General features: G+C 59.9%; 6 protein-coding genes across 6 annotated transcripts; 3 read left to right on the top strand and 3 right to left on the bottom strand.

Annotated features, from left to right (window-relative positions):
- Window positions 1-1674: 1674 nt before the first annotated feature.
- On the bottom strand, window positions 1675-4128 carry HRG_01764 (uncharacterized protein; the record flags this gene model as incomplete). The annotated part of the gene is made up of 2 exons (XM_044860235.1): window positions 1675-3467; window positions 3516-4128. The coding sequence occupies 2 exons, from the start codon at window positions 4126-4128 to the stop codon at window positions 1675-1677; spliced, it is 2406 nt and encodes an 801-aa protein (XP_044723868.1).
- A 5479-nt stretch (window positions 4129-9607) lies between these two features.
- Window positions 9608-10799, bottom strand: HRG_01763 (alcohol dehydrogenase groES-like domain-containing protein; the record flags this gene model as incomplete). The annotated part of the gene is made up of 3 exons (XM_044860234.1): window positions 9608-9898; window positions 9953-10561; window positions 10623-10799. The coding sequence occupies 3 exons, from the start codon at window positions 10797-10799 to the stop codon at window positions 9608-9610; spliced, it is 1077 nt and encodes a 358-aa protein (XP_044723867.1).
- Window positions 10800-12681: 1882 nt separating this feature from the next.
- HRG_01762 (CVNH domain-containing protein) lies at window positions 12682-13308 on the top strand (the record flags this gene model as incomplete). Its single annotated transcript, XM_044860233.1, has 2 exons — window positions 12682-12914; window positions 12990-13308. 2 exons carry the CDS (start codon window positions 12682-12684, stop codon window positions 13306-13308), a joined length of 552 nt encoding a protein of 183 aa, XP_044723866.1.
- An 858-nt stretch (window positions 13309-14166) lies between these two features.
- HRG_01761 (mitochondrial carrier protein) lies at window positions 14167-15308 on the top strand (the record flags this gene model as incomplete). Its single annotated transcript, XM_044860232.1, has 4 exons — window positions 14167-14336; window positions 14397-14816; window positions 14869-15200; window positions 15256-15308. The coding sequence occupies 4 exons, from the start codon at window positions 14167-14169 to the stop codon at window positions 15306-15308; spliced, it is 975 nt and encodes a 324-aa protein (XP_044723865.1).
- A 659-nt stretch (window positions 15309-15967) lies between these two features.
- Window positions 15968-18294, top strand: HRG_01760 (SDA1 domain-containing protein; the record flags this gene model as incomplete). The annotated part of the gene is made up of 3 exons (XM_044860231.1): window positions 15968-16014; window positions 16068-16103; window positions 16158-18294. 3 exons carry the CDS (start codon window positions 15968-15970, stop codon window positions 18292-18294), a joined length of 2220 nt encoding a protein of 739 aa, XP_044723864.1.
- A 571-nt stretch (window positions 18295-18865) lies between these two features.
- Window positions 18866-20541, bottom strand: HRG_01759 (major facilitator superfamily domain-containing protein; the record flags this gene model as incomplete). Its single annotated transcript, XM_044860230.1, has 4 exons — window positions 18866-19608; window positions 19692-19916; window positions 19991-20208; window positions 20309-20541. 4 exons carry the CDS (start codon window positions 20539-20541, stop codon window positions 18866-18868), a joined length of 1419 nt encoding a protein of 472 aa, XP_044723863.1.
- Window positions 20542-24187: the final 3646 nt, after the last annotated feature.

Here is a 24187-nt window from a genome sequence, read left to right as displayed (position 1 = left end):
GAGCGAGGCGAGCACCTCGCAGGCGGCAATGGCTTGTAGACAGGTTGGGGCCAAGAGGTACTGCGAGCTTTTAAGGCACGCACGGGACCCAATTGAATACGCCTGGCCGGGGAAGCGGCCGCTGCAGTAGCGAAAAAGCGAAGCTGGCTTTGATCCTTCGATCCTCTCCACCCATCAAGGGATGGAAGATGTTCGGGACGTTGAGCATAGAAGAAGGTTGGCCCGCGAGCACGGCCAAGAGGGCGCGGTCGAGCGTGCGGCTGCGGTCGGTGCCGCCATGACGTGCTGTGGGCAAGTGTTCAAGCACTGGCCGTAGAGCTTTGCGGCCCAATGCACTGGGCGAGAAAAGGTCCCGATGACGGCGTGGAAGCGAGGGTTGGAGGTACCCTGGGCAAGGTTGGCGATGAGCGGGTCGTGGTGGTGTGGCGGTGCGGATGGCAGCCTAGAAAGGCCAAACTGCCTGGCTGCGCCCCAGAATCTCGACTCCCGCAGAGGGGGGCGGAGGGCCTGTGGCTGCTCTGTTGTCCAAATCACGTGCGTCCATTGTTAAAGTCTGAAGTTAAATTATTACTCAACATTTGCCTTCAATATGGAGCGACGGCTACTCGTCTCGCAACTCGCCCTGGAACTTCATCGACTGCAGCGCCAGCTCGTCAGTCTCCACTGGTGGAAGACGGGTCGCAACCGGCAAGATCCGATGCCATGTCATCATCGTGCGGCGCCGTCTGCAGCTGCAGTCGGCGGGCTGAAGGCTGTGCACACACCCATGCTGCTGTTGGGCTGCTCATCTTGATAGCGAACCTCCCGAGTAGCACAGATCACACACTTCAGTACATGAGCATGGCGCTGTTAATCTGTCCGAGACCCCGGCCGACGACCTTTGCATTGCGCCACGCTGGACGGATCGCACTCGAGAGCACAGCAGCTGACGGGTTCGTTTGCAGGCGCACCCCAAGCATCGATCGCCATACGCGAGCGGTATCGGGCTATTGGTGGTCGACCAACGACCTCGTTGCTGCAGTCTGCACATAGGCGCCCCATCCAGTCGAGGAAATTGCTGTCAATGGGTCTCGCTCCGTGTCCGCAGTTTCGTGCCGCCGGCCATCAAAGGCAGGACAGCGTCCGCGTTGGCCAGCGATTCGTCAAGGCCACGGATCAATCGACCCTCCATCTTCCCAATGGCAGGGCAACTGGATCGTTCCCCTCGGCCGCTTGCGTTGGTCTATTTCATTAGCTGTTCAAGCACGCCTCAGCCCAGCCCTGTGAATGACGGCATCCGGGTGGCTTCGCCTCTCTGGTAACACTGCACTTATGGCTTCGTCTCCTACAGAGAAATCTAGAGGTATGGTGAAACTCGCTGGATTTTAGCAACTTTGAAGTAGCTACATTCAAGTCTTCCAATCTGACAGTAAACGTTCACTCGGAATCCTGGCTCTCGGCAATTGAGGCTCAAATTTGACATTAAGAGATATCTGCCAACAATTGTCTTCTCGAGTTATATCCAAACCAATCTTTGATATCATCCCGAGCCGCCGCCAATAGGCAACCGGCTCCTCGGAGGGCAAGTTCATTCATTCTAAAAAATAAAAATAAAAAGGAAAACGGGGGAATATTTTATTTACATCCGGAAAGTTAAAAGTTACTTGCAAATATGCCTCGTTTGCGCGACAGCATTTAGAAAAGGGCAAGCAGACCGGCGACGGCGACAACCAAAGTGACGCTGCTGGAAGCGTGGCCGGCAGCGCCGGTGACCAGAACAGGGCCGGTCGTGGCCGACGGGGGAACGACCTCGGTAGGGGTAGGGGGCTGGACAGAGGGGTTCTGAGGAGCAGGCTTTCCAGCGGGAGGAGACTGGTAGGGAGGCTGCTCCGGAGTAGGCTGCTTGGAGGGCTGCTCAGCCGGGGGAGACTGGTAAGTGGGCTGCTTCGGAGTGGGCTGCTGAGTAGGCTGCTCGGCCGGAGGAGACTGGTAAGTGGGCTGCTCCGGAGTAGGCTGCTGAGTAGGCTGCTCGGCAGGAGGAGACTGATACGGGGGCTGCTCGGTAGGAGGCTTCTCAGTCGGGTGCTCCGGGAGAGGCAGAATGACCGTCGGCACCACAGAGGGAGCAGGGACGCTCTCCGTGGGGCACTCAGGAGCGCCGGGCGAACATGAAGGAACGGCGTAGGTCTGCGTGGTGTACTTGGTCGGGGCCTCGCTGCTGACAGGCTCGGGCTTGGTGGCCGGGGGCGCAACTGACGTGACAGGGCAGATAGTGGTGGAGACGGGGAGAGTCTCGGTAATGACCGTGGTGTGGCCACCGGGACAGTTGGGAACCTCAGGAGGGCAGTGGGTGATGGTGCGCGTCTTGGTCGTGTGGATGGTCGACGTGGTCCAGCTCGTGGTGTCGGGTTGGGGCTTGCTCGTGGGGCCGACGCCGGGCTGGGTAGACGACGAATCCGGGACCGAGTACGTAGGCTTCTCCGGGTAGGTAGGGTGCTCTGCGGGCTTGGTCGAGGTTACGGGGCACACAGTGGTGGAGACGGGGATGGTCTCGGTGACGACGGTCGTGTGGCCCTTGCCGGGGCAGCTGGTCACCTCAGGGGGGCACTGAGTGATGGTGTGCGTGTTGGTGGTGTAGATGGTCGAGGTGGTCCAGCTGGTCGTCTCAGCCTCGGTGGAGCTTGGGTGATCAGGCTTCACGGAGGTGGAGCTGTAGCCGGGGGGGTTCGGGTACGAGGGAGTCTTGGAAGGCTTCTCAGGAGTGTGCTCGGTGGAGGTGACGGGGCAGACGGTGGTGGAGATGGGAATGGTCTCGGTGACAATTGTGGTGTGGCCCTTCCCGGGGCAGCTGGTCACCTCAGGGGGACACTGAGTGATGGTGTGCGTCTTGGTCTCGCAGATGGTCGAGGTAGTCCAGCTGGTGGTGTCGGGCTGGCTCGAAGACTCGGTGCCAGGCTGGACAGAGGTGGAAGAGTAGCCGGGAGTAGAGTCAGGGGCCGAAGGCGTGGGGTAGGGAGAGGAGCCCGGGCCCGTTGGCGCTTCGGATGAGCCAGGTGCCGAAGGCGTGGGGTAGGGAGAAGAACCAGGTGCCGAAGGCGTGGGGTAGGGAGAAGAGCCCGGGCCCGTTGGCGCTTCGGAGGAGCCAGAGCTAGAGGGGATGGGATACTCAGGTGACTCGACGGGGGTAGATGGGGTGGGATACTCGGGAGTATCCGGGCCTGAGGGAGTGGGCTTCTCGGGCTTCTCGCCAGGGCCTGAAGGCACGGGGTACTCCGGGTTGTTTACCGGGCCAGACGGCACAGGATACTCGGGCTGCTCGCCCGGGCCCGTCGGCACGGGGTACTCTGGGTTGTTTACCGGGCCAGACGGCACAGGATACTCGGGCTGCTCGCCCGGGCCCGTCGGCACGGGGTACTCTGGGTTGTTTACCGGGCCAGACGGCACAGGATACTCGGGCTGCTCGCCCGGGCCCGTCGGCACGGGGTACTCTGGGTTGTTTACCGGGCCAGACGGCACAGGATACTCTGGCTCCTCACCCGGGCCTGACGGGGCCGGTTCCTCGGGCTTGGTCTCGGGACCAGATGGAACAGGATACCCGGGTTCCTCAACCGGACCTGATGGGGCCGGCTCCTCGGGCTTGGTCTCGGGACCAGATGGAACGGGGTAACCCGGCTCCTCGGGCTTGGTATCGGGACCAGATGGAACGGGGTAACCCGGCTCCTCGGGCTTGGTATCGGGACCAGACGGTACGGGGTAGCCGGGCTCATTTCCGGGGGCTGATGGCGTGGGATAGGCAGGTGAGTCGTTGGGCTTCGACGGGGCGGGATAACCAGGCACAGGGTATCCAGGATTCTCGACGGGGGGGGCGGGGGAAGATGACGGGCCACCAGGCTTATGCGTGGCCGTGTAGGCGATGCAGGAGCAGGCAGAACTGACCTCCCTGGCGGAGCGGCAGTTCCCAAACTTTGCCGGGATGGAACCGGCGTATTTTTTATTGCCGGCGAGATACTCGAGGCAGAACTTGGGGGCCACGTCCTTGAAGTGCTTGTCGACCAAGTTGCGGTAGCAGTTGTCCGCCTCGCAGTCGGGGAACTTGTTCGCGTGAACCACGCTGGCGGCCACGGCGCCGAAGACGTACACGCCTTTCATGGTGGGCGGCTCTTTGTGTGACTCTTATATTAACGAAGGAGGTTTCGATGACCCGAGGGGGAAAACAAGAGGTAGCGAGAGTCAGGGGCTCAGCAAACACCAGGAATAAAGACTGACAAGAGCGAGTTGACTGGACGAGGGATGGACAAGAGAGAGACCCAAGATGAAGGGGCGGGAGCGAGGCTCTCTTAAGGACCGGCCAGGACGACCAAGGGGGGGCATCTCTCCGTTCACGTCTCCTGTAGATCGAGTTGGCTGTTGACCTGCCGCCGCCACCCATCGTCGACCACAACAGGCCCGGCCAGCCAGCCATGCACAACAGCCCCCCTCGTACTGTACATGCATGGAGGAAGCCATGCCTGTGTCTGTACGGACCGTGTATCCGCGCTGTACATACACACATGTGCACGGAGCCCTTGCCTGGGGCTCGAGGGGTGCTTCTCCCTACCTGTTTGGCCCGTACTGTACATAACATCTCCCCCCAGCATGTACATGCGTGTACGGAGTGTACACGGGGGAAGAAGAAGGGCGAGGGGGCGCCATGGTGACCAAGGCTTCGGGGACTGGGAGGCGGATAATACGAGTTGCTGTTAATAGATGTGCATCGTGGCCGGCGCTGGCCGCCGGGCGGTTCCCGGAGCACTTGATTGGGGGATGCAGGGGTCGCGTGTTTGTCGTCCTGGCCAGAGCCGCCGGGGCACCGGGGGGTGGGTGGAGAGACCCATTGGCGATCATTGACGATGATCCCTCGTCTGTTTTCATGGTGACGCTGGCGAATGGGCAGGGGGGTTCTCTCGAGCCGACTGAGGCCATGCTTGCAGGCGAAGACCCCTCCAATCTTTTTGTTCTTTCCCCTAACTTACATGCTGCGTCCAGGAGGCGAACCGAAAAGCCCGGTTATTTGTTTTTCCCCCTCGTTTATTTTTTATATTTTTACATCTGACCGTTTGTTCTGCCGACTGGCGGACTTAGAAGCCATCCGACCAGTCGTTTCTGTCGGACCTTTTGTCGAGGTCCGAGGACCGGGGTTGGAGAAGCGATTTGATGCCCAGCCACCAGACCTCCTCTTCATGGCGAGAGAATACGAGTAACACTTGACGAGAAGGTCCACGTAGTGCCCGTCATGAGAGCGGCAACAACTCATCGGTGACATTTTCTTCCATCACTACACGAGGTATCGAGGGCTCGATTGGAGTTGGCGGTGCTGTTAGGTAGCATCGAGAGGCTTCCAGGCCAACACTGCCCCCCCAACACCACTACCCCTGACTATGAAGTACATGGGCCAGTTTCCACAGACGCACGCTCCAGGAGCTACGAGGGTGGAGAAGAGTTGGAAGAATGGGCAGGTCAATAACGGCGTGGGGGGGAAGAGGCGTGGTTAGTGGTAGAATGAACCAAGCTGGACGCGCGCGGCTTTTCCAGAGAGGCGGGGGCCCGGTCTCTCGATTCTAGGGCCGTGTTTCTTTTTGCGGGTTTCATCCGGTGCTGGCCGTTGGTTTTTCTTTTTACTCGTTTCAACCCATTGCAGACTGGCATCTGGGGCGGGAGCCTATTAAGCTAGCTTCGATGTCGGTGCCTGCCTGTTCTATGCCTTGTGTTTTCCTTGTTGTTTTTGTGTGGCTGGGACAAGACGGCTTGCTCGTGTGATTGGCTGCCTGCTCTAATCTCGTTTGCTTTTCTCTCAATTGACTTTCTTGGAGGGGACGAAGATGGTGGTGCCTGGCGGCGTTGTTGGTCTAGACTCAGGAAAGGGGGTGGGGGAGATCTCCAGTCCCGTCTGCCACGAGGATGCGGATATTTTGCGGGTGAGAAACAATAAAGACAATCAATGACGATAGATCAAGGGGGTGGTCCTCGCACAGCCCGCCTGCCCCGTTGGCTATCAGGGCCAACAAGCAAGCCAAGGAGGGATACGGTGGGAAATCACGGAACACACCCAGGCCAGGCAGGCAAGCAAGCGTTTTCTTCCTTCTCCTGAGGCGCCCAACCACGATTCTGGAATCGAGGGAACTTAGCCTGTGCTTGGCTCACGCAGATTACCCACGTTGGATGCCAAAGAGATACAAACTCTAAGCTGCTCGGATCAATATGTGTACGCCAAGTGTTCGACTGGGAACAGGCGTGTTCCTGGACTCTGGCCCGCACGTGGACGTGTGTGTTTGTAGGACCAACGACAGTCAACCCGCGGCCGACAGCATCGTCCAGACAAACATCAGGCCACTTGATCTCCCTGCAGGGGCTGTACGGTACAGTCTGTATTAGATGTAGGAACACCTGCCGTGAGATGGAGCCTGCATGGCTTCATGTCCGGCGGCCGGCGTAGATTAGACAGGATCGGGCGCCCGGCGCCAAGTTGCGAATAAAGAGCACAGCGTCGGTCTGAAAGGTGACGACGGGGGTTCAGGGGGGGGCGAACGGCGGCAGCCCGTGTCACTCGAGGATGCAGCATGGCCTGCATCCGGCAAACAGGCACCAGGGGTTCTTCCTGCTGGCATCGGCTCTACTCTTACACTGCACAGTACATATTACACATCCATGGTCAGCGACTAGAGGGCCACTGAGCATGCTTGTATCCGACAGTGCTGCGCGTGCAGATTGGCTGCAAGTGATAGGCACGGGATGATTATTCTGCTTGTTCGTGCAACATCGAGCTGTCTCCAAGCGCGCGGGAAAACATAATCCTCTCTCTGTACCTGCAGCGGCTATGTAAGGAGATGCTGTGCCACGCACCTGTCTAAGCCCAAGCCATCTGCACAATACATACAGTGAGATACTGCGCATTGAAGCTGACAGGACATATCAAAGTTGCTTCGTACAGTACCTCGCCGGAAACTGCCATTAGACGACCACCGTGTGGGTAAACGTTGCCACCGAGACGTGAAGGCCAATGTTGTACATACGCGCACGCACGCAGCAACCAGGGCCCTCGCTCCTCTCTTTTTCCTTTCCTTTTGCCTTGTCGATCTCTTGGCGGTGGCCTGTTGGACGAATGGCGGCGAGGCGATGCTGCGCAACACTCATCCGTGGGCCTGCCTGCAAGGCCGGCAGGGGCGGGACGGGCAGACGGATCGAGGACGAACGGACTCCGGAGTGCGTATACTGTATTCAGACTGTACCATACGGCATGGTCCGGTGCAGGTGCGCATGGCGAGACGGTCTCACGGCCGTTGGCAACGAACGGGATCGCGATGTGGTCGGCGCTGATATCATGGCTCCATCTCGTATCGGCCGAGTATGGACGTGGACCGAGGCGCCCACGGCGTCATGCACGCGTCTCACTAAAGCAGCAGTTTGTTCACGTAATAAACTAGGCTACCTCGGACTCTCGAGATAACAAAACATTGTCGGACAACAACAGCCACGACATCATCTGCTGACAGTTGTTCTCTGGTCCGGTGGCTCGGAAGCCATCAGGGCATCTCCGGTATCTGCTCACGCGGACCAGAGAAAAGGAAATACGGGAATAGTCTGTCTGATCCAGAGGTCTGATCCTTGAGCCGCGGCAAGCGAGCAGCAAAGCAACTTACCCTGTTCGGAGAGCCACGTCGAGAAGCTAGCAAAGGTGCTTGAGCCTGTGGAGTGGCGCCGAGAAGCAACAAGACACAGCGCACAGCATCCGAAGGTAGGGAGATCAACAAACTGGTGGCTACGTGGGCTGCAGCCATCGCTCGGCCGGCCTGCCACATCACCGCTTCACCACCCGACGGATGCCTCGCGAGCAGGGGTCAGGCCCGAGGAGACGTCATCGGGGAACCGGATTCCTCGTACGCACAGGCCGTGACACGGTCGACGGCCTTTCGGGCGAGAAGCGTGGGACGGAAAGGGTTCAGTCATCCGAAAAGAAAAGAGGGGGGAGAAGCAAAAACAGCAGGGCTGGATCACGATGCCGGCTTCGTTGGTGCCTTTCTGTGGCAGCGTGGGACAAGGACGCCCCTGTTTTTTCTGTTTGGGGTTGCTTTTTCGCCACTCGGCGTGCACCGATATTGTCGTCAACTGCTTGTTTCTTGAGTCCCCCGTCCTGTCTGCTTCCTTCTTCCTCGCCGTCGTCCTGGCGCCGCCCCCCTTGCCGCCGCCGCCGCCGCAACGCCTCCTCCCCACTCTCGGCGGGCGACACGATGCTCGGCCCGAACGGAGGCTGATGCGTGCTCAGAGGTCCGCCCGGTCCGGGGCTTCCCCTCCTGTCACCGATCGTGTGTTCTCTTCACTCCATGGAGGTACTCCGTAAGCCATCCATCCCAACAGTTGCCGCCGTACGAGTGCGTTTTGCGTCATCCGACTTGGGTACAGGTGGACAACACGGGCCAAAAAGAGCCATGCATGGTGCTTGGCAACCTCGCGAGGCCCTTTTTTTAGACGCTCGGAAAAATTCCCGCGAAATATGTGTATACTGTACAGTATTATGTGTGTGCTCTCCTGGGTGGAGAGAGCCGCCGTCATCGCACAGGGCACAAGCTGTCCGGGAGGTGCGGAGCTATTTTCATTTTTGTGCAAGCTCTGCATAAGGGGGAGGCCGGCAACACACAGTCCACGCATCACTGGAACTGTTTGCACCATGATTGTTCTTCTTCCTTTCCAAAAGCAAAAGGTTAGGGTCCGAGAGGTGAAGGTGAGGTTGCACAACGTCTCTCCGTCCCTTGCGTCAAGGCTCAAGGTCCACGTTGCGCCCCAGCAGCAGCAGCAGGTGGACATGATTGAAGAAAAAAGAAAGCAAAAGTAACCCATCCTCAAACCTGCTACTGCAGTTCCCCTTTAATTTGGGGGCAAGGAAAAGGAATAACAGCTTTGGCGAGGTTGAGGTTGGACATGCGCTGTCGTGTTCCTCCTCCTTTCTCTTCTTCTTCCTTCTCATTCCAGTCCATATCCTGTTCAAAGCCCTCCCATTTTCTTCCACCGTCACTCGGCCACCCACCTGTTCATCCCATCCCCTCGCTGGCTTCGTACATATACGAGGGGACCCTCTGGCAAAGCCGACACCACCTCACCGCTTGGCATGGGCCGGTTCAGCGGCAGCCATTGGTGGACGCGGTAATGAGGCTACTGTATGTCATCACAAGTTGTTCCTTTGCCATGGAACCCAGCTGCTGCACGATCCCTCCACGCAGCAGGGCCTTGACTTGGCAACGAACAAGTGGAAAAGGGGGTCGGGCAAATGGGTTGGTGACGGGAGGATTCAAGCGGTCAGTCCGGCCGCAGTGGTCCTTGATCCATCTCGTCGCTATTCCATATCAATTCACGAAAGCAACACCGGCCCCCCATCATCCCACCTGCATGCAAGGAAACTCCTCGTATCCAGCGCCAGGTTCGGGGCATCGGCGCATCTATCGAGTCGGGCCCGCATCATGACCCAACCTCGTGACGAAGTGCCTTTCGGGTAGTAAGAAATGACTTGTGAAGAAGAGGAAATTGATATCGCTTATTATTCCAGTTTTACAACAATGCCCTCATTTTTCACCCGTGTTTGCCCGTCTCGTCCAGTGCCTCAGTTGTTGACCAGCACGTACCGGAAGCGAGGCTTGCCAGCATCCATGTCGACGATGGCCTGGTTGGCGTCCTGCATGGGCCGCTTCTCGATCCACGGCTGGACGTTCTTCTCGGCCGCCAGCTTGAACATTTCGTAAATCTCCCTGGGGCTGCCTATGGCCGAGCCGGTCAGCGTGCGGCGGCCGCCCATGACGGACCCCAGGGCCAGGCTGACGGGACCCTCGGGAAGGCCGACTTGGACGAAGGTGCCCTCGAACTTGAGGAGGCGGATATAGTCTCCAAGGGGCATCTGATGCGGAAACCTGTTAGCAAGTTGAATCTTTCTTCTGTTTTCTCAACGTACCTTGGTTGACGACACGGTGCTAAGGATGAGGTCGAAGCGGTTCTTGTGCTTGGTGGCCCAGCCCTCTTCGTCGTCCAGGGCAATATAGTCGTCGCAGCCAAGGTCAATCGCGTCCTTCCTCTTGTTCTGTTTGCGCGAGATGCCCACAACCTCATCCGCGCCGAGCGCCTTTGCAAAGAGCACGGCAAAGTGTCCCAAGCCGCCGATGCCGATGACGGCGATGCGCTTGCCCGGCCCGACGCCAAAGTGCTTGAGGGGCGAGTAGACGGTGACGCCGGCGCACAGCATCGGGGCCGCGTGCTCGGGGGCCACGCCGTCGGGGATCTTGATGACGAAGTGCGATGGGCAGCGATGGTAGCGGCCGTAGCCGCCGAGCGTGGGCGCGCCGTTGCGGTGCTTGGACGCGTACGTCATGACGACCTGCGAGCAGTAGTTTTCGCACTCGTTGCCGCACGCTTCGCATGGGCCGTCGCGGCCCAGGCACGAGTCTGACTGGGCGCCGACGCCGACCATGTCGCCGACCTTGATGCCGCCCTCGGCCTTGGAGCCCACGCGCACGGCCACGCCGACGATTTCATGGCCAACAACGACGGGGTAGGGGGCCTCGCGCTGCAAGAGCCCCTGTTAGCTGTGTGTGTCGTGCCTGACGAGACGAGGTTGCCCCACGTACCCAGCCGGATCGCAGCGTCGAGAGGTCGGAGCCGCAGATGCCCGAGTGAGTGATCTTGATATCCACGTCCGTCTCCTCCCACGGCTTGGGCTCGAACTCCCTCCAGACCATGTTGCCCTCGACCGAGGACGGGTCGAGGCCCATCCATCCCTCGAACTTGTATTCGGTAGTCACCATTGTGTCTGGCTGGTGTGTGTGTGTGTGGATGAGCGTTGTCTATGCTCTCTCTGTTGGCTTCACTCTCACGCTGGCCGTCGTGTGTTGGCGCGCAGGCCGGCTGCTTGTATAAGGCGGACACTCTCTCAACAATTGACTTTAGGAATGTGACGCATGCGAATAGGCAAGAAGCGATATCGAGATGGGACTACTTTGTCGACTAGTAGACTAGGTGTTGTCTAGTCTGTGTCCGTGTGTGTATGGCATCAGCGTCCGGACCAACGAGTTCCTATCCAACATTGCGTTGGCATCGAGATATATATACCAGTTGTATTCAGATGTTGGGCGTCCATTGTTTGAATGGAGTAGAGGGCTTGCCAGACAACATTGTCTGTTGCGTCGGCAAAGCCCATGGCCATTAACACCGTAAACTCCAGCCACGCAACCTCTCCACTTCCCGGCCATGCCAGGCACGCGCCTGATGAAACCTTGCCAGGGCCGGTGTGAATGCCAAGGATCCGCAGTTCTCCGTTGATGGCGTGGTTTTTCTCCATGCGTCTTGTCAGCTTCGTGGCCGAGGCCGTACTGCCCTGTCGGCGTCAGTGCGCACTCCGGGACTGCACATGGCTCGAATGTGATGAAAAGTCCAAGGGAGGCATGCATATGCAATAAAGGCTCCCGGAACCCCGGACATGAGGGCTCACGTCGTGAGTTCTCTTGGGTAAATGTCGTCGGCAAGGGTGCCGACAGTAACATCGGGCAATATTGCTTGGGCACTATGACGATGGGGGAGACGGCATGCCCGGCGACGACGGCTGCATGCCTCGGTTTATTCTAGACCCATTCTTTCGTCGTCTTCCTGCTTGTAAAGCTTTCAGCATGTGCATGAGCCGGCGACGATGGACCGGCACTCACGGAGCCGGCCCCGCTGCGGAGCCTCGGCATCCAATCGTTGGCCGGGGCCTCTGTGGATACAGCCTCGGCAGTCCTGCCATCCATCCCGGCCACATTTAGCGGTAGACGGATAATGGCCATGGTCAGGATGCTGCGCTTCTAGCTTCGGAGTTTGCGGACATGGGCAGCAGTCGAGTGACCATGCGAGTGCAAGATGGCCGATATAGAGCCGGAGCCGGCCGCCAACCGCGTCGCCGGGGCCAGCGGGACGCTCGGCGGCGTCGTTCGGGTTGCCGGAACTTGGCCTTGGCTGTATTATGAACCCGAGGCCTGTTCCTCCTACTGCATGGCGTGATTCGCGGCAGATTCGGGCTATTTCGTCACCATCACCGCACAAGGGCAGTGCCACGAGCGGCCTGATACTCCCGACGGCACACACACCTTTGCCTCCCCTATCGGTGTCGACAAGGCTGCCGTGGAACTTGAACAGGCATTTCCTTCTTTCCCTCTTCCACACACACCCACACACACGGGCCGTCATTCACTCACCGCAACAGGCAGCAGCTTCGTCCGCTGGCCTGCGTGCAAGACAATCATCTATTGCTGGGTGCGACAGCCCGAAGGTGACCCATGACGCTGCCCTTGACAGTCCACGACCCAGCCCGTGATGCGCTCGACGCCGTCTGATGTGGGCGGCTGCCCAACGTCGGCCATGTTTGCTCGCGGGACTCGCTGGTTGGGCTTATCAATCGCATCACCGTCCCTTTGCTCTTTTTTTTCTCCGACGTTCTGATTATGAGGGCTGGCGGCAACGAGGAATCAGAACGGGATGCGGAAGAGAGGGTAGCAAACGCCCTGCTCGTGCTGCCAGCAGGAGGGTTAGATAAACGCGGCGGCTCGCTCAACACGGGCTTGGGACTCGCGGCGTTCCAACTAGATTCGTCAGGCACAGAGCAGCAACAGGTCTTTCTCGACCCTCTCTCTACACAGAGAAAGAAAACGTGCCGCCATGCCTCTTCCTGGTTGGGCCTTGCTCGCGGTTCTCGATCTCGCCGCCGCCGCCGCCGCCCAGCTGAGGGTGCAATGCAGCTTTGTCGGCTTCGCGGACGCCTCCGAGTCGCATCCCATGGCGTACACGGCCAAGTGTTCTCGCAGCTCGGGGGATCCCGTCGAGGTATGCTCGCAGCTAAACCTGGAGCATTGCCTGTCCAACCACGACGGGGAGCTGCGGCCTCCAACTGAGTACGTCGAGCGCGGGAAGCAGACGCCCATCACCCCTTTCTCCGAGGATTCGTCCATCTAACGACGGCGCAACAGTGGCAACAAGTCGCCAGGCTTCAAGGGGACGTGTGCCAGCTGCCACGTCGACGGCGAGGGGTGGAAGCTGTACTGCCAGTGCAAGCGGCTGAACCTGTCGATCAACTACACGTCTGTCGAACTAGGTAAGGCTTACTGGGTGCAGACGAGTTTGATTGTGAGAGCTGACAAGATCCGGCCGGACACGACCTATACAGAGAACATCATCGTCGTCCAAGATGGCCTGTTGACCTGCTCGGGCACGGTTGGCGAGGAGCTGTCGGAATGCCCCGTGACGCGCCTCGGGCGCCCGACGGACCGAGCCCGGTTTGAGGCGTGAAGCTGTCGACGTTGCGGATCGGCACTGCTCGGGGTGCGGGTGTGATGGTTGGGATGCTGACATTGCTTGGATATCCCGTGGGGAAAATTGTTCGACTCGGGTGGGTGCAGGGTAGCCGCGAGCAGAAGGAGGCTGGTGGTTCCCAGCTTCGACCCGAGGATTGTTGAGGTTATTTGTACACGCTCATGTCTGTTTGAGTCGATTGAGAACCGGCTTTGATGAAGATGGTTTCCATCAAACTACTTGATGATGCTGGTTGCCGTGGTGAGATGCTGCGTAGGGCTGTGTCGTGGGGTGCAAGGCATGTGTGTGGGTGTACTGCACGACTGACTACCAGCGAACACAGGTACGGGCATCGCTTGTGCGAGCGAGACATTGGACGGCAGTGGTGCTCGAGATCCAATGGCCGACGAGGACGGAAGAGAGGCTCGATCAAGGTGTACTGTACCGGGGTCGGTTACCGCTCGGCTTGCTGTCTTTATTTGGGAGACGAGAAGTCGAGGGGACGAGAAAGACAACAAGCAGGGACGTGGCCTTCAGTGCATGCTCGGGACGCCCGGAGTTAGCGGGTACGGGCACCTCCTGTACTCTGTACTGTACCTGTACTGTACCTACCTACACTTGATGACTTGCTTGCTACAGGCAGCTTCAGGTACCCGTGCCTCAGAGGCTCGTGCACGCACAGGGGGAAGGATGGCCCGAATAATCCCGATCACCGGCAGGGGAAAAAGTTCTCTCCCTTTGCGCCAGCCAGAGAGAAAAAAAAACACCTCCCATCTCCTCCACGTCGCATCGTCGAGCCTCATCGCACACTCCCCACTCCCCACTCTCCAGCCTCATTCCTCCATCGCACGCAACATGGCCAGCGGCGCCCAAAGCACCGGCTCGACAAAGGTCGATGCCGTCGTCCAGAATGTCAAGGCCGCCGAGCCCGCAAAGCTCTCGGGCGCTGCCCTCTACTCGCGCTTCGCCCTTGCCGGTGCCATCTGCTGCTCCGTCACCCACGGCGCCCTGACGCCCGTTGATGTGTGCGTCTCTCTGCCTTGACGCTCAATTCTCCACCAAGCCCGGCTGACACCCTGCTCCAGCGTCAAGACTCGTATCCAGCTCGACCCCAAGACGTACAACCGCGGCTTGATCGGCGGCTTCCGCCAGGTCATCCAGAACGAGGGCGCCGGCGCTCTCCTCACCGGCGTCGGCCCCACCTTTGCCGGCTACTTCCTGCAGGGCGCCTTCAAGTTTGGCGGCTACGAGTTCTTCAAGCAGCAGTGCATCAACACCTTTGGCTACGAGAACGCCTCCAACAACCGCACCGCCGTCTACCTCGCCTCGTCCGCCGCCGCCGAGTTCTTCGCCGACATTGCCCTCTGCCCCCTCGAGGCCACCCGCATCCGTCTTGTCTCCGAGCCCACCTACGCCAATGGCCTCATCGGCGGCTTCGGCAAGATGCTCAAGAACGAGGGCGTCGGCGCCTTCTACGCCGGCTTCGGCCCCATTCTCTTCAAGCAGTGAGTCCCCCTCGACACCGAGACGCACACCCGGCTCACCCGCGCCACCCAGGATCCCCTACACCATGGCCAAGTTTGTCGTCTACGAAAAGGTGGCCGAGGCCGTCTACCGCCAGATGCCCAAGAAGGACATGTCCGACGGCATGCAAACCGCCGTCAACCTGGGCTCTGGTCTGATTGCCGGTTTCGCCGCCGCCATCGTCTCCCAGCCCGCCGACACCATGCTCTCCGTCATCAACAAGACCAAGGGTCTCCCCGGTGAAGGCACCGCTTCGCGCCTCGTCAAGATTGCCAAGGACCTCGGCTTCCGCGGCTCCTACAGCGGCATCGGTGCTCGTCTCTTCATGGTCGGCACTCTGACCGCCGGCCAGTTCGCCATCTACGGTGAGTATTACTCCACCGGTTGTGGAATTGCACATGGCTAACTCAAAGTCTACAGGCGATGTCAAGAAGGCGCTGGGCGCCACGGGCGGAGTCGAGATTGCCAAATAAGTCGGTGCCTCGAAGTCTGCGAGGGTGAGACGGAGAGATGGGGGGGATGAACCAGGAAACGGGTCAAGGGCCGAGGTGTTGTCCGAGCCAAGCGCCGCGGCACTGCCCAAGAGCTGGGCTTGCCCGGTTGGCTGGGTGATGCGTCGTTCAGCCCTTTTGGCCAGAGACTCGGACTGCACGGCATGTTTGTTAGAGACGATGGGGAAAAGGAGGGATGCCGCACTAATCGTGGGTGCCGAGGGGGGCATCTTTGGGGGGCTTGAGCTGTGATTTCGTCTCCTGTTTGCCTAGACTAGAGAGCATGGGGTGGGCAGGCCAGCGATTCCACCAAGAGGGCTGTATAATAGACGACGTCCATGTTTCGAATAGACGGGATTCTAGGATGGAAGAGGGACTGGCGCATGCCTGGACCAGGTCACTGTCGTGCGCCGTCATGGCACGCTTGTAACGTGTTTATCAGTAAATCCTACTCAATGGCAATCCAACATTGTCGACTTGCGGTCCAGGAAAAGTACGTGTGGCATGTGATTTTCCGGCCGGCAAAGCAAGCTTATCTTATCGGTGCTCAGGGTCCCAAAATTTCTTCGGCCAAGGCCCGCGGGCAGACTTCGCTTGGTCAACCACGCCCACGCTCGGAACCTTGCAGAACCTCGCCCACCATGGGGAAGAGAAAGGTCGCAGCGCTTGAGAAGATCGATGCAGACTTGTAGGTTGCGGTGCGCTCCCTCGCCTTGGCCGACCCAAGCTCACCCGTCGCAGCGCAAGCCTGCAGTACAAGATCCGGCGCGATCCAAAGTAAGAGACGCACGAGGCAGAAAATGCAGAGCGGCGCTGACCCTGTGCGACCAGATCGTACAAGGACGACTTCTTGAAGCAGTGGGAGCAGTATGAGTCCCAGCGCGAGATCTTTCTCATGTCCCCGACGACGGCCGCCGCCGACTCGGTCGAGTCCTTCCACAACATGATCGATCTCATCGCCCACGTCGCCGACTGCTACCCCCAAGAAACGCGCTCGTTCCCCGACGACTTAAAGGCCATCCTGACGCAACACCATGCCACAATCCATCCAGAGCTGCGGGAAAAGGTCGTCGGCAGCCTCGTGCTGCTGCGGCGCAAGGAAGTCATTGACTCGGCTAGCGTCCTGACGACCCTCTTCCCCATCCTCGTGTCGTCGCCAAGCAAGTCCCTGCGCGAGCTACTCTTCAGCAAGATCCTGAGCGACATGCGAAACTCAAACTCAAAGGCCATCAATCACCCGCTCAACCGCACCATCCAGACGGTCCTCTACAACCTCGTCACGGCCGACCGGTCCTCGCCCCGGGCCATCTGGGCCATCAAGCTAACGCGCGAGTTGTGGAAGCGTCAGATGTGGACCGATTCCAAGCCCGTCGATGTCATGAAGGAGGCCTGCCTGGCCGACAACGAAAAGGTGGCGATTGGGGCGGTGCGCTTCTTCCTCGGCGGCGACAAGGAGCGCGAGGAGCTCGAGGACGAGAGCAGCGACGACGAGGTGGACCTGGGCAAGGTCCGGCACCAGATCGGCATCAACAAAAAGTCCAAGAAGCAAAAGGAGGCGTACAAAAAGGCCGTCAGCAAGGTCAAGAGGGGCGAGCGCAAGAAGAGCAAGCCCCATCCACTCAATTTTTCCGCGCTGCACCTGCTGCACGACCCGCAGGACTTTGCCGAGCAGCTCTTCTCCAAGCACCTGCAGAACACAAAGGCCAAGCTCTCGCTCGACAGCAAGATCCTCGTGTTGCAGCTCGTCACGCGCCTGATCGGCTTGCACAAGCTGACCGTCGTCCCCCTCTACTCCTGGTTCATCAAGTTCCTCACGCCCCGGCAGCAATCCGTCACGTCCTTTTTGGCCTCGCTGGCGCAGGGCACCCACAATCTCGTGCCGCCGGACGTGCTGGAGCCGCTGATTCAAAAGATTGCAAACGAGTTCGTTTCAGAGGCGTCGGCCTCGGAGGTTGCCGCCGCCGGCCTCAACGCCATCCGCGAGATTTGCGCCAGGCAACCGCTCGCCATGACGGATACCCTGTTGCAGGACCTGGTCCAGTACCGCAAGAGCAAGGACAAGGGGGTCATGATGGCTGCCAAGGGACTGCTGTCGCTGTACAGAGAGGTCGGTGCCGAGCTACTGAAGAAGAGGGACCGCGGCAAAGAGGCCACCATGGGGCTCAAGGCAAGCCTGCAGCAGCAGCGAAAGTTTGGCGAGGAGGAGGCTGGCGGCATCGAAGGCCTCGATCTCCTGGCCAAGTGGAAGGAGGAGGAGAGGAGGAGGAAACGGCTGGAAAAGGGTCTCTCGGCAACTGCTGGAAGCGACGAAGAGGACGAAAAGGACGACGGCTTCCAGTCGAGCGACTGGGAGGTCGACTCGGATGGCAGCAGCAGCTCGGGCGAGTGGATCAACGTCAGCGACTCGGAAGACGAGGAGCCGGCGCCCAAGAAGCATAAGAAGAAGGAACAGAGCGGGGACAAGGAGGAGGAAGACGAGGAGGGCCGGGAGGAACGAGAAGCAGAGCTGGAGCGCATGTCGAAGCTGGCGACGACGACAATCCTCACGCCGGCGGACCTGGCCAAGCTCCAGGAACTGCGCACGGCGGCGTCGGTTGAGCGGGCCATGGGCGTGCGCAAGAAGGCGCAGGGCAGCGGGGCCCTGCACGCCGACGACGGGCTGACGGCGGAGAACATCGAGGCGCCGGCCAGGCTGCGCAAGCTGACCAAGGAGGAAAAGGTGGCGTTGGCCAAGGAGGGCAAGCCGGAGCGGGAGGAGCACAAGAGCACGCAGGCGATCCGCAGGTCGAAGAAGGCGGCGGAGGGCAAGAGCACGAGCAACCGCGAGAAGCAGCGCAACAAGAACTTTTTGATGACGCTGGGCAAGGCGAAGAGCAAGCAGAAGAGGAGCCTGGTGGAGGCGAGGAAGGTCTTGAGGGGCCATGTGGAGAGGAGCTCGCGCGGTGGGCGGCGGGGGAATTGGGGGTGATGATGGGAATGGAAATGCAGCTGCTGCGGCTGCTACGAGAGACGTTGGTTGGGGTCGTTGCCTTTGACTGAAATATATCCGCCCAAGCTATGATTCCCCGAAGCCATGTAAGCCGGTGAGAAGGGCTTCCCGTCTTCTGTCCCACTCACTCGCCCGCTGAGTGGCATTTCCGTCTTGTACAATACATGAAATCAGTCCCCTGATCCAAGGTCATGTTCCCTTTCCTCCACCTGTGTTTCTTTTTCTTCCCCTTCCCCTCTCCGGTACCCCTTCGCTCCAGCATTGCACTCGCTGTTTGTGGCTGGAGGCGAGCCGTCTCGGGAGGGTGTTTGAGCCCGGGCGTGCTCATGGTATATATCAGCGGGCACGAACTGGACGCAAGGCTCTGCGTGCCGGCGCCGGGCATGCGCTATGGTGAATTGCAGATATTTGCAGGTTCGTGTCTGCATACACAGTTCTTCCCCCTTTTCTCTTTCGGAGCGGAAAGGAGGCGTATCGTAACGAAGCAATATACAGAAAGAAGAAGGCCTTCCACGTGAGATCGCAGCGCCGTGTAAATCGTCCCCTCGTCTCATCGCGGAGAGGCCTCGGTCGGCCCGACCTTTTCGGTAGACGCGGAGCCGGGACCCTCGATGTCGTCGACCGGACTGGAGCGCAGGCCGACGTTGGCATCGGCGTAGGAGTCGAGGACGGTGTAGTACGACGGGACGACGTTGACGCAGACGGCGTAGGACCACGCGGCGACGAAGAAGACCAGAGGCACGACCATGGCGATGCCGTCGCCGTGTCGGTCGCCGACATAGCCGGTGAGCGGCGGCACGCAGGCGCCGCCGACGACGCCGCCGATGATGTATCCGCTGCCGCGCTTGGTGTGACGCCCCAGGCCGCGCATGCCCAGGGCGACAATGGTCGGGAAGCAGATGGACTCGAAGAAGAGCACGAGGTAGAGCATGGAGACGCCGACGTTGCCGCGCTGGGTGACGGCCGGGCCGATGAAGACGATGCAGCAGGAGAGAAAGGCCAGCAGGACGTAGCGCGGGCGGACGACGCGCATCAGGCCGACGCCGGCGAAGCGGCCGATGGCAAAGGCGGCCTGGGCGCCGGCGAAGAACTTGGCCGCCAGCGCCGAGTCGGTGTCGGGCCGCGTGGCGCTGGCGTAGTTGATGAAGAAGCTGGCGATGCCGACCTGGGCGCCCGTGTAGCAGAACTGCGCAAAGGCGGCGTGGAAGAGGCGGTACTGCTTGTGGAAGGGCGTGTCGACGGCGGCGCTGTCGGTGGCCGACGCGTGCGTCTCTTGGACTTGAAAGGCCATGTCTGCGAGGACACATGTCCGTCAGTCCCCTCGTCTCTCCTCTCCATTGACCCGTTTCAGCGTATTAGAGGCGGGCGAAGCTTACCTGCATCGGTGATTTCAGGGATGCGCGCAAAGAAAAAGGCAGCGGCGAGGAGGAGCACAAAGATGGCGATGGCGAGGTAGACCCATTGGACGTGGTCGAGGGCGTCGTCATCGCTGAAGTTGAAGAAGACGTAGGAGCCGAGGACCGGGGCGATGACGGTGCCGATGCCATTGAAGGCCTGTGAGATGTTGAGCCGGATCTCCGCGTATCGGGGCGGGCCGCAGACTGTCCGGAGAGAAGAAGTGAGCATGGAGCAGGCAGAAAGGGGACAGAGAAAAGGGGGGGGGACAAGGGCCTACCGGTTATAAAGGGGTTGGCGGCCGTCTCGAGGGAGCCGAGGCCGTTGCCGATGATGAAGATGCACGCGCAGAAGCCGCCGAAGCTGCGGGCCTTGAGGGCGGGGATGGCGAGCAGGGCGCCGAGGGCGTAGAGGCACAGGCCCCAGATGAAGACGGCGCGGTAGCCATAATGGCGGAGGATCCAGGCGGCGTGGCCGATGGAGGCGAGGGGGTATGCGCTGGGCGGCCCGAGGGTCAGTCGAGGGAAAAGACGAAGAATATGGACGAGGTCAAGCCGAAGAGGGGGAAAAAAGGGGGGAGGGGGGAGGAGAGGCGCACCCAAAGTACGCGGCCTGCAGCCCCGAGGAGCGGGCGCGGTCGACGTCGAGGACCGTCTGGAAGTGCTTGTTGAGGGTGTCGAGCAGGCCGTAGCTGAAGCCCCAGAGGAAGAAGAGGACGGTGACGAGGGCGATGGGCAGCAGGGACTGGCGCAGCGTCAGCTCGGCGGCGGCGGTGCGGCGGACGTCGTCGGCCTTGAGGGAGCGGCTGCGGAAGAAGGCTCGGGCGCCCATGGCTCCGTCTGCGCCGCTGATTTGTCTCTCTCTTGTCTGGCCCTCTGTCTGGCCCTCTCCTGTCTCTCCCCTATCTGCCAGTCTCCCGCTCACTCGCGCCCTCTCCAGCGCGTACCGTCGCCGGCTTCGCTCCCTTGTTCTTGTTTAACAAGTATCGGTCTCCTCGAAGGCGCCTGGGCGTATCGAACAGCGCCGGGAGCCAAATAAAAAAAAAATCAGATTTGATCCCTCGCTGGTGCGTCGGCGCGCGTGTATATCAGCCCTGTGGAGGAGGCGAATGTCCGAGATCTGAGACAAGCAGAGACAGCATGTGCCGAACACGACAGCGGAACCAGTGGCTGAGACACCGGGGAAAAAAAAAGACGAGTGAGGCAAGGAAAGACGACGGCGGCGGCGACCCGGGCTAATAAAATGGGCCCGAGGATGCGCGCGGCCGGGTGAAGCACGACGACGAGAAGCGGGATGGACGACGAAAGAAGCGCAGCGAGATTGCGATGACGGGGGGGAGGGAAAAGGCGGTTAAGGTTTCGGCTTTGGAGAGGGACGATGAGGAGGAGGAGGACTGAGTGAAGCTTGGCAGCGGTTCTCTCCCCCTGATCGTGTCATCGGCGACAGGACGGACGGACAGAGGGAACAAAGGTGACGCTAGACTGGGTGGAGAGAGGGAGCAGCATGGAAGCCCGCGTGTAATAGTCCATCGTTCATCTCTGGCGACTGGGTCTCGATGATGCGGCCGCCCAAAACGGCCATCCCCGACCGGCAGACGGCATCCTCGGGGGCCGCCCGAACAACAAACACCCCCGCCCCTGGTGCATGTATGGCAGTATGCATATATCCTGGGGTCGGCGTTGAAGGAATGAGGCGGGAGAGAGCGACGTCTTGTTCTGGTTGGAGTCGAGAGTACATGGAAAGCATCTTCCTCTCCTCCCTTGATCCCCGGTATATATTTAGATGCTTACTTCCCCCCCGAGAGCTTCTTTTTCTTCTGCTCCTCTGCTCATGTCGTGTAAATCCTAACGGAGACATCCTGCACCCCAACGTCCCGTCTCCTCACAAGCTGCAACGGTTACAACGCCGCCTGTGCCGGGGAAAACTCTACTCAAGCCCGACAGAACGATGGACCCCTTCCCTCCCCCCCTCCCCCAATCTCGGTGAACACGCTGTAGCTGCAACATGCCGTAGCTGCCCGGTAAAAACAAACCCCTGCGGCTGGATCACGGGGGATGGAGGGATGACGGCCGATCCAACGGCACAGCATCGGGGGCCGCTGCTCGGTGCATTTCCCTCCTGGTAACTCCATGGCCGTATCTACATCCCGGTTCACGGCCGTGCATGGCGGTGGGACAGCAGCACGGAGCGGGCCGCGAGGGTTGCCCTCGGCGGGCCAGAGTTTGCTGTGTCCGGGTGGACTGACGAGGCAAAGTGGCCGCCCAGCCATCTTGTCCAGCTGGATCGGCTCTTGGCTAGATTCACGTACGATAATACTCCGTTCATCTATGGGTGCTACGTGTGGCCGTGGACGCACATACATATATATCCCGTAGAAACCACACGGCACCTCACAGCACCTCGGAACGCCAACAACGCCTGTATGGACGGACAAGACGCACGCACGTCTTCGTGTATGCGCATCCCCGGGCTGCAACTCGTCCAGCCGAGGCCCCCAGCTCCAAGCCCTTCCTCGCCCGGGCTGTCTCCCGCATGTCTTCGTTGGCGACCGGCCTTGGCAGGCTCAGCCCGCATCGAGCCTCGACTGTTCTTGCGCCCCGGCATCCATCGCTGTATGCGCCAGCGCGTGTCAGTCGCATGCGGCTCCCACTCCCGCGCGCAGCCAGCCCTCGACGGGGGCTCTTTGGTGGCGGCCCCCCTGTCGCACTGCTCACCAACAAGTGCTGCATCAAGCCGGCCACCCTCGTCCTGCAGCCGGGCAGAAGAATGGAAAGACACAAAGATGATTATAAATAAATTGCATCGCGACCCTTTCCCTCATGGGATGATGAGCTCCATTCAGAGTGCGACGTATGCAGCACTCGACCAGTCGTCTGCGTTCTATCCATATTGATGCCCGGCCTCTCGGCCAATTCTTCTCAAAACCGCCGGCAGCCGGTGCAACCTGTTGGTCGAACCTTGGTCAAGGAGAAATAACGAAAATAGGCTTCCATGGAGAGCGCAAGACAGCGGCGGATGCGACTGTCAAAGTTTGCACACACGTTCCATTGCATCAACCGAGGCCGATTCCTCGTCGCTGCTTGCTGCCTGTCGTCTGGGGAGGAATGCAGCGACGCGGGTTCTGGTTAGCATCTCTCTCAAACACCAGAGGATCAGAGGCGAAAAGACGTAAGCGGCGAGAGGATTATTCCACTCAACATGTTATGGATGCACCGGGATGGCGCATATAGCAGGTGCCCATAGAATCTCGCGCCACTTCCCCCCCCTTTTCCCTGGATCCCTCTCCGCCGCCGGAAAACCTTGAATTATTGGCTCCATCCTCGTTCGTACGCGGGCGGCCTCGAAGGGGAAACAGGTCGAGTTCCGAATGCGGCAGCCCCAGTTCCTCGAAGCACTTTGCATTCTTGGCTGCTCCGGCTCATGCTAAAGATACAATCTTTTTCGACTCCGGGGACATGCATCCTTCTTCGATCAAGGGACCATCGGTTGAGAGAGCTGTGTTCTCCCCATCCTTCTACAAGAAAGGAGGCTCGGCGCACATTCCGAGCGAGACATTCCTAGCCAGACTGGTTCCTCACACTCAGGGTCTCATAACGCATCCTCGGCGCCACCCCTCCGGTTGGCCGTCAGAGACGCCCATCTGCGGGATGCTTGAGGTTGATCATGACCCGCAAGAGAGAGGGCGAGATGCCGACATAAAAGGCCATGTTCCGCCGGCCATGGGGAAGGCGTCGATGGCGAGAAAGGCCGACCGCGGAGCTGTTGTGTCCCATGTTCGCAGTATGGAGCATGTAAGAGGGGGCCCGGACATGGCATCAATGCCCTCGTGTTGGGAAGAGACGGGCACGAGGGGACGCAATTGGATGCCCGCCCACCCCCGTTTGTAATTACAGCTAGATTAGCATGATCGACCGCAAAGCTGAGAAAGAAGCGGCGTCGTGTGTGTGTGTCAAAGGAAAAGAATAGCGCATCTTCGTGTCGAGACAAGCGAAGGCTTGGCAGAACAACAACAGGCTTGGCCCACCAACGTGCCTCGACCGCTGGCTCTGGCTGGCGGCACCAGGAGAAGGCGGAGAAGCAGATAAGGCTCTGTCGGGGTCTTGGCGAGGGCTGTGGAGTTTGAAGGCGGAGAACGGTGTCGTGGAGGATAAGGGTTGCGAGTCAGGCCGCCGCCCTTTTCGTCCAGTTCTGTTCTTTTGCCGACTGATGGCGCCGCGAAGAGGGCGAAGTTTTATTGCTCTTAGTTTCCGCGTGATGACATGGCGACGGATGAGATGTCCTCGGCCTCGTCCCGAATGCTGACGACTTGAAGTGCCATGTCGTTCATTCTCGACGCCATCAGTCGAGGAGCAGGACCGAACGGGTCCGAGGACGTATAGCCAAGGACAGATGGACAAGCAGAAACGCGTCCAGCTACAGCCGCTCTGAAAGCACACGGCTCCAACCACCCCACATAAGTCCAACACGGTCAAGAAGA

Source organism: Hirsutella rhossiliensis, assembly GCF_020360975.1.
Source record: "Hirsutella rhossiliensis strain HR02 chromosome Unknown scaffold00002, whole genome shotgun sequence".
NCBI lineage: Eukaryota > Fungi > Ascomycota > Sordariomycetes > Hypocreales > Ophiocordycipitaceae > Hirsutella > Hirsutella rhossiliensis.
Note: the sequence above shows the minus strand (reverse complement) of the source record. Positions and strands in the feature narration are given on the sequence as shown.